The sequence below is a fragment of the Oryx dammah genome, unplaced genomic scaffold, assembly GCF_014754425.2.
Source record: "Oryx dammah isolate SB20612 unplaced genomic scaffold, SCBI_Odam_1.1 HiC_scaffold_2, whole genome shotgun sequence".
Lineage (NCBI taxonomy): Eukaryota > Metazoa > Chordata > Mammalia > Artiodactyla > Bovidae > Oryx > Oryx dammah.
In genome coordinates this window covers 195725940-195734887 of record NW_024070186.1, presented here as the reverse complement: position 1 = coordinate 195734887, position 8948 = coordinate 195725940, and the positions used below count along the sequence as shown (strand labels likewise).

The window sequence follows — 8948 nt, the reverse complement described above, 5'->3', positions numbered from 1 at the left end:
AAAAACAAACTCATCAGTATTTTAGGGAAAAAAGCTAGACACCGAACTTCTTCAATGGTGCTGGAGAAGACTCTTGAGAGTCCCTTGGACAGCAAGGAGTTCAAACCAGTCCATCCTAAAGGACATCAGTCTTGAATATTCTTTGGAAGGACTGATGCTGAAGCTGAAACTCCAATCCTTTGGCCACCTGATGGGAAGAACCGACTGATTGGAAAAGATCCTGATGCTGGGAAAGATGGAAGGCGGGAGGAAAAGCGGGCGACAGAGGATGAGATGGTTGGCTGGCATCACCGGTGCGATGGACATGAGTTTGAACAAACTCCGGGAGATGGTGAAGGACAGGGGAGCCTGGCGTGCTGCAGTCCATGGGGTCACAAAGAGTCGGACTCGACTGAGTGGCTGAACAACAACGTCCATTGAGGATCAGTTAGCTCCTTTCCTCCAAAGATACAGATTTGAATTGAGGCAAGAGCTGGAGAGGAAGGACTTCCCGCCACCCCACGGGGCTGGCCCCAGTATGTGGGCCGTGGTGGTGCGGGGACCCACAGGCCTGGGTCCAGGTTTAGGCCCCACCACTCACTGCCTGTGAGACCGAAGTGGCGGGGCAGAGGAGCTGTTCACCCAGTAACGTTCATTTGCATCAGCCATCAAATGAGTGGATGTTGGAACCTCCTCCCAGAGGGCAGTGGTTCATGGGACACTCGAGTGCCACACTGGCACACAGAGTGCTCAAACCACCCCTCCCCCCCACCACATGTTTCCCTCTCAACCGTTCCCGCCGCCGCCGCCGCCATGCAGTCCTCCAGTCTTGTTCCCTGCTGCAGCCGGGGAGCATCTTAAGACACAAGTCACGTGACATCACGTGTCCGCTTAGGTTTGCGTCCAGCGCACTGTTTCAAGATGGGCGGGATAAGGACTCTGCAGTTTCAGTGCTGAGGGCCCAGGTTCAGTCCCTGGGCGGGGAGCTAAGATCACATAAGCCATGTGGCATGGCAAAAAAAGGAAAGAGAGAGAGAGAAAAAAAAAGAGAGATGAATAGAGAGGACAGATGGCCCTGGGGGGAGTGGGCCTGGCAGCAGGGCAGTGGGGCAGTGGTCCTCTCCTGGGCTCCCCATCCGGCCTCCTTTGCTTTCTCTGCAGCGTGGCCACCATGGGCTCAGTGGGCAGCCAGCGCCCCCGGGAGGCCAGCATGGCGAGCACGCCGCACGGGAGCATGGTGATGAGCTTCAGCTTCGACAGCGGCCACCTGGAGGAAGCGGCGGCCGGGGCCACCCAGGCCCAGGGCGGTAGGACCAGGGGCATCCCGGTTTTCACGGACTCTGGTGAGTGAGGGGCAGCGGAGGGTCGGCCTTGGGAGTCCTCCCGAGCCTTCCTGGGATGGGGAGCCTCGGTGGGGGGGGGTCGCTGAGCCCGGGGGGCACGCTGGTCAGGATGGATTAGACCTGCTGCTGTGACAAAGGAGCCCAGAGTACCAGTGCCTCACCCACGCCGTGTGTCCAGCGTGTTCGGGGAAGCCTCCGTCTTAATGTGGGCTTCCACAGGGGCAGGTGCACTGACCCGTGTGTAGACTTCTGTCTGCAGGCGACGTATGTGTTGGCCACGTTCCTTAGCCAGAGCCAGTCTTGCTTCACTTCAGCGAAGTGCCCAAAAAGAGGACTGATGTGAGATTCAGGACCCTGTTGACTCCCTGAATGTGTGTCCTAGAGCAAAGACCTCAGCCTCTCTGAGCCTCAGGTTCCCTCAGTGGAGGAAATAGGGCAGACTTGCAGAGTGGGCAGCATGCGGGTCTGGAGTCAGGCAGATTTGGGTTCCAAAGAGCTCCCGTCTCTCTGTCTGCTCAGGGACCTTAGGCAAGTCATGGAAACACACTAACCCTTTCCTCAGGGGCTGCAAAGTCCTGGTGTGTTGATGTTCACACCTCTTCTTTGCTCCCCGAAACTTAAATACTGAGATGCAGAGTTAACTGTTACGAGCACACCTTATGTTGGATGATACAGGCGTGAGAAAGTGAATAAAATAAGAGCATTTGACTACTGCAGCCCGCCAGGCTCCTCTGTCCGTGGAATTATCCAGGCAAGAATACTGGCGTGGGCAGCCATTCTCTTCTCCAGGGGATCTTCCCGACCCAGGAATCGAACCCAGGTCTCCCACACTGCAGGCGGGTTCTTTACCGTCTGTGCCACCAGGGAAGCCTAATACGTATACACACACGTATTCATATCAGAATAAGGAAGAAATGCTTGAACAGTCAGTCCTCCTGTCTGGCTAGTCACATGACTGTAGCTGGTATTTATAACTACTTTCTCCCACCCCCCCCACCCCATATTCCCTGTGCCCTCCAGCAGCACCTTAGCCGGTCAGGGCTCTTTTCCTGAAGGCTCTGGAGCACTAGCAGTCCTGCTAGACTTGGGCTGGTGTCGTTTCCCATGGACTGTATTACATAGAGCGGACATCCTGAGAGAAGCCATAAGGAATCTCCCGTCTTCCAAACCCACACATCTGGGAGCACCCGGATGTCCTGGATGGTCAGGATCAGCCCCCCTGCCCCAGTGGGCACAGCAGTTCTGTCCTCTGCAGGATCACTCTGTCTTGGGGTGGAGCCATCCCGCCCTTTAGAAGGAAGCCCCCTGCACCAGCGGAGCCTGGAGACATGGGATGGGGAGCGAGCGTTCTGCTGATGTTCAGTCACTCAGTTGTGCCCGGCTCTTTGCAACCCCACGGACTTCAGCACACCAGGTTTCCCTGTCTTTCATCATCTCTCAGAGTCTGCTCAAACTCATGTCCATCAAGTCAGTGATACCATCCAACCATCTCATCCTCTGTCGCAGCCTTCTCTTCCTTCGCTCAGTCTTTTCCAACATCAGGGTCTTTTCCAGTGAGTCAGCTCTTTGCATCAGATGGTCAAAGGATTGGAGCTTCAGCTTCCGCACCAGTCCTTCCAATGAATATTCAGGACTGATTTCCTTTAGGATTGGCTGGTTTGATCTCCTCGCAGTCCAAGGGGCTCTCAAAACTCTTTCCAGCACTGCAGTTTGACAGCATCAATATCACTAGTTAGGGGACTTGTGCAGGTTGTAGTGATTCGGCCTGCTCTCACTTCCACCGTGGTTCGTCGTTATGAGAACGCTATCTCTAGGAGAACCAGCCCCATATATTGGACACGGACTTAGAACGTAGACAGCCTCCCAGAGAACACTGTCTCAGCCCCACTAGTTCTTGACACCCAGCTGGCCCTGTACTGAGTCCTCAAAAAGCCATTTCAGCGTTCTGTCCAGCCAGGCGCTTCGGTAGCCATGATGATGAGGGTCACAGCGGTGGTGGAGAGGGTCAGGGAGACGATGAGGGTCAGAGAGGCCATGAGGGTCACGGTGGCGGTGGGGGTCACAGTGGTGGCGGTGGGGGTCACAGAGGCCATGAGGGTCACGGTGGCGGTGGGGGTCATGGCAGTGGGGGTCACGGTGGCGGTGGTGGCGGGGATCGGGGAGGCTGTGAGAGTCGCGGAGGTGGCGGGGGTCACCGGGGTCGCCGAGGCGGTCGGGGTCGCCGAGGCGGTGGGGGTCGTGGAGGCGGAGAGAGTCGCGGAGGCGGCGGGGGTGTCGTGGAGGCGGCCGGGATCGGGGAGGCGGCAGGGGTCGGGAGGCGGTGGCCTCTTGGTGCCGGGCGGCGGCGTGGTGAGGGCTGCTCTGGCCTGGCTGGGTGGTTGTGGACCTAGTGGCTGCGATGGTGATGACTGGGCGGCAGCCGCCGTGAGGGTGGACAGTGGCCCGGTGACCGTGACCCTGGCTCTCACGGCTGTGATGGTGATGCCAGCAGCCGTGGTGCACAGCTGGCTCTGCCAGCCTCGGCTCTGGGATGGATGGCAGCCATGGCGACTGCAGCCTGGGTGACGAGGGACCACGGTCCGGTGATGGTGCTCGTGGTGGCGGTCCGATGGTGGCGCAGCCACAGTGTTTTGTGGCTTTCGATACTGGCCGTGCTGGCAGGGGTGTGGGCAGCCACGGCCACAGGGATGGAGAGTGCCCACCGTCGGGGTGGCTTCAGGGGCTGAATATGGCAGGCGTGGCCATGCTGATGGCGGTCACGGTGGCAGCTTCGGTGGCAGGGACACCGGATGGTGGGATGCCGCGTCCGCGGTTCGGTGACACTGAGTGGCTACGGCTGTGCTGGTCACGGAGGGGGTGGCGTGGTTCACCGTGCCCGTGGCAGCGGCCTGCAGCCCAGCCTGGTGGCCACTGCCACGCACGGGCCCGTCCGCCTCTCGCCCGAAGTCTGGGTTTGTCGGCAGAGGAGCCGGTGCCTGACGACCGCTACCACGCCATCTACTTCGCGATGCTGCTGGCTGGCGTGGGCTTCCTGCTGCCCTACAACAGCTTCATCACCGACGTGGACTACCTGCACCACAAGTACCCAGGTGGGCCCCAGCTGTGCCCTGCCATCCACGCTGCCCTGGTCGCTTGGCTCGGGCCTGCTGCCCTCCTTCGGGCAGCACCCTGCTCCGGGGGCCCATTTCCTTCAAACTCTAGCTCAGCTGTGAATTGCTGCATGACCCCAGGGCAGCCCCTCACCCTCTCTGGGCTGTTAGCCCCTTTGGGGCAGAGGGAGGAAGCAGTGCTCTGTGGGGGCAGGTGCAGAGGGCGGGGCTCCTCTGAGCCCTGGCTGCCCCCCAAGCGCCCCCCACCGCCCGTAGGAACCTCGATTGTGTTTGACATGAGCCTCACCTACATCCTGGTGGCGCTAGTGGCTGTGCTTCTGAACAACGTGCTGGTGGAGAGGCTGAGCCTGCACACAAGGATCACCGCGGGTACGCTGCCCGCTGCCCACGGGCTCCCAGCCTCCCCTCTGGCCACCACGCGCCCCTCCATTCCCTGCGCCTCATTCTCCTTGTCTGTCAGATGGGTGCACCTCCTCCTAGGAAAGGAAAACCAGGTTGGGCTCGTGGGGTGCAGTGCATGCCGGCATGATGCCCGTGTACCTGGGGAGGCTGCTGTGTGCCCCACATGTGTCCTGGGGTCCTTGCTCTCCCCTGCTTTTTCTCTACCATTTGTCTCCATGGTAACATTCAGCTTCAAAGTCCAGCTCAAAAGGCATCTCCTCTAGGAAGTCTTCCAGGTGCCCCTGTGAGACCTCTAAGATGTCCTGCCCTCCCAGTCCTGAGGGGAACAGCAGAGAGAGAGCACTCAGACCTGGCCCTCTGTGGGGGTGAGGGGGCTCCCCCAGCCCATTGCTCACTGCTCCCCGCTCTGGCCTCTCCCCACACAGGTTACCTCTTAGCCCTGGGCCCCCTCCTCTTTATCAGCATCTGCGACGTTTGGCTGCAGCTCTTCTCTAGGGACCAGGCTTACGCCATCAACCTGGCCGCTGTGGGCACCGTGGCCTTCGGCTGCACAGGTAGGGCCAGGGGGCCGAGGTGGGTTGAGTTGTGTGCTGGGGGTGTGTTACACAGGGTGAGCCAGGCTCAGGGCTGGTGTGTGTCCACATGCACGTGGGCATGTCCACTTTCACACAGCACACACTGCACACCCACAGGGCTGTGTGCGCTGGGCACGCAGTGTCGGAGCACACGTGCCGCGCACATGTCCACACGCCCAAGTCTTATGTGGACATTAAGGCACCTCCCTGGTTTTCTCAGGCATCAGCTGTGCTTCACAAACTCTCAGGCATATATTTCCGTGGCAGTGTTTCTCTTGGGCAGTAGCTTTCCAATTTTTTTTAAAAAAGGTTTTTATTTTGAAACTATTTCTCACTTGTGAAAAGTTGCAAGAATAATATAATGAGTTCGCATATACCTTTCACCTTATTGTTGTTCAGTCGCTAAGTCACGTCCAACTCTTTACGATCCCGTGGAGGGCAGCAGGCCAGGCTTCCCTGCCCTTCACTATCACCTCAATTCACCAATTGTTAATATTTTGCTGCAAATGCTTTCTTTCCTTCTCTGGCTTTCTCTGTCTCTCCCCACTTCTAAAGTAGCTGTATATATAAATTTCCCCGTTCAGTTCAGTTCAGTTGCTGAGTCGTGTCCGACTCTTTGCAACCCCATGAATTGCAGCACGCCAGGCCTCCCTGTCCATCACCAACTCCCGGAGTTTACCCAAACTCATGTCCATCGAGTCGGTGATGCCATCCAGCCATCTCATCCTCTGTCGTCCCCTTCTCCTCCTGCCCCCAATCCCTCCGAGCATCAGGGTCTTTTCCAATGAGTCAACTCTTCGCATGAGGTGGCCAAAGTACTGGAGTTTCAGCTTTCGCATCAGTCCTTCCAATGAACACCCAGGACTGATCTCCTTTAGGATGGCCTGGTTGGATCTCCTTGCAGGGAGACTCCAAGGGACTCTCAAGAGTCTTCTCCAACACCACAGTTCAAAAGCATCAATTCTTCGGCACTCAGCTTTCTTCACAGTCCAACTCTCACATCCATACATGACCACTGGAAAAACCATAGCCTTGACTAGACAGACCTTTGTTGGCAAAGTAGTGTCTCTGCTTTGAATATGCTATCTAGGTTGGTCATAACTTTCCTTCCAAGGAGTAAGCGTCTTTTAATTTCATGGCTGCAATCACCGTACATATATATACATGTAAAATAATGAACGTTTTCTCTTTAAACCATTCAGGAGTTACTCCAGACATCGTCACACTTTTTGCCATAATACTAACAGTTCAGGGTGTTTCACTATAGTAACAGTTAAACCTAAGACGTTTCCCCTAGAACCGTGTCTACAATTGCCCAAATCAGGACGCTGAACACTGTCATCGAATCTATAACCCATGTTCAGATTTCACAGGCCGTCCCTATAATGTCTTCTATAAGTTTTGTCTTTCTGGCCCAGGACCACGTGCTGCATTACTGGTCTTTAATCCAAGTGGCCCTCAGTTTTCCTCTTTTATGGCAGCAACATTTGCAAAGGTCCAGACCAGTAGTTTTGTTGATCACGACTTCCATGAAGAAATGCATTTCACATTATGACTCAGCAAACGTGTGTGTGTGTTTATAAATGGAATCAAGGCTTTGTGAAATCATATTCTCAATCCAGGCTCTGTACACAGGTCTGCTCTATTTTTAAAAAAATCCTGGTGACAACCAAGAGATCCTAGGTTGCCAGTCCTGCTCTGGGGTTTCCTTCTAGACGTGGGGTCATTAGACTGTAGGGTGTGAGCCAGGGTGGCTTTATGGTCCCCAGACGCTGCTGCAGTTCTGTCTTCAAATATATATATAGTTGCTTGCACCAGGTCTTAGTTGTGGTGGTTGGGTTCCCTTAATAGTTCCCTGACCAGGAATTGAACCCAGGCCCCCTGAATTGGGAGCATGGAGTCTTAGCCACTGGACCACCAGGGAAGTCCCTGCACTTGTGTCTCACTGGTCAGGATGAGAGAGGTTATGCTTGGTAACAAATGAGCCCAGAACTCTCAGTGGCTTTGCAGAACCAGTCTTACTCCTGACTCTTGCTACACGTCCAGCCTGTCCCTGGGGTACCTTCCACACTCACTGGTACGGGCAGTGGCTCTCCATTTGTAACACGTGGCCTTGTGTGTAGCTGCCCCTGAGGGAAAAAAGAAAAAGACTGGAAGACCAGGTGGGCTTTTCCTGCCTGGTCCATGAGTGATGTGTGTCATTTCTGCTTGGCTTTCAGTGATCAGAGGAGGTGGGGGAGCCTGGCCAGTCCAGGGTGGGGACACGGAAGGCAGGCCATGCTGTTTCCACCACCCTGCACAGTGGTTGGACCACATCCCTCTGCCCCCAGTGGTGTTCATGTCCTTTCCCCACTCCTGCCAATACAAGTGTTCTTGAACTTCTGAACAGGTGATAAGTGGTGTCTCACGGTTACTACTTTCTCTCTCTCTCAAGTGCAGCAATCCAGCTTCTACGGGTACACAGGGATGCTGCCCAAGAGGTACACGCAGGGGGTGATGACAGGGGAGAGTGAGTATCTGCAGACCCCAGGAGTGGGCGCTGGGCCTTCTGGGCTCTGAGACCCTCTCCCTGGGACTGAGGTGGGGCCCAGGGGAATGCCTGGCTGGAAGCAGGGGCGGGGCTCCCAGACGAGGAACGTGGCTGTGAAGGGCATGGCCTCTTTGGTGTGCAGTCCCCTGGGATGTGAGGCACAGGTGGGTCTAGAGTGTCTTGGAGCACCTGTGTGAGTCATGCGCTTTGTGTCTGTATGTGCATGTGTGCGCGCGTGCGTCGGGTCAGCCCATCCTCACACGTGATGTCAAGTGCCATCCCTCAGCACCAGGCTCTCCTCGCAGCCCCAGACCCATGAGCCACCACCGCTTGGCATCTCAGACTCACTACCCCAAGCCCACCGTGTCATTTCCCAGGGCCTCAGTGAACTGCACCCCCACGCTCAAACCTGAAAGTTACTCAACACCCCATCCTTCTACAAGTTGTGTGGGCCTGCCTGCCTGCCCTCCGGCTGAGCCCTTCTCTCCAGCCCCCGTCCAGGCAGCTGACCCCCTCATGCGGTGCCCCATTTCCGCACAGCGGCAGCTCCACCCTCCACCCAGCCCCAAGCAGCAGGGGCCCCCAGGAAGGTACCTGGCCTGCTGTGACTCCCCACCCACCTAGTTCCAAGCCCATTCAGCTCCTCAAATAGAAACACGCAGAGCTCATGCCAGCTCCCTGCCAGGGATGCTCGCCCTGCCCTCTTCCCCCGCCTGTACCCCCAAATCCTGGTGTTCTGCTACGCGACCTTGGGGTCTCTCCCCTCCAGCCTCATAAGGAAAGGGCCTGTGTGCATCGTCCCCACTGTGTCCTCAGGGCGGGGCGGTGCTAGGCACACCGCAGGCATTCCATCTATGCTTCCAGTGGGGCGGGAGGGGGTGTGAGCAGGCAGCGGGCCGGGGAGGGGCGGTCTGTGTGGACGCATCCTGTGGGCAAGTCTTAGCGCTGCGGTTTAGCTTGTGGGGCGGGGCCGAGCGGGAGGGCGGGGCCGAGCGGGAGGGCGGGGCCG

The 8948-nt window shown here is 57.1% G+C and overlaps 1 protein-coding gene across 1 annotated transcript in view; it reads left to right on the top strand.

Annotated features, from left to right (window-relative positions):
- The first annotated feature begins 585 nt into the window (after window positions 1-585).
- SLC29A4 (solute carrier family 29 member 4) overlaps window positions 586-8948 on the top strand; it is a 12646-nt gene continuing 4283 nt past the window's right edge. The window contains exons 1-5 of the mRNA XM_040231427.1: window positions 586-1322; window positions 4286-4411; window positions 4688-4801; window positions 5260-5388; window positions 7844-7918. Coding sequence (XP_040087361.1) covers window positions 1049-1322; window positions 4286-4411; window positions 4688-4801; window positions 5260-5388; window positions 7844-7918 — 718 coding nt within the window. The 5' untranslated portion in view covers window positions 586-1048. The remainder of the gene's footprint in view (window positions 1323-4285; window positions 4412-4687; window positions 4802-5259; window positions 5389-7843; window positions 7919-8948) is intronic.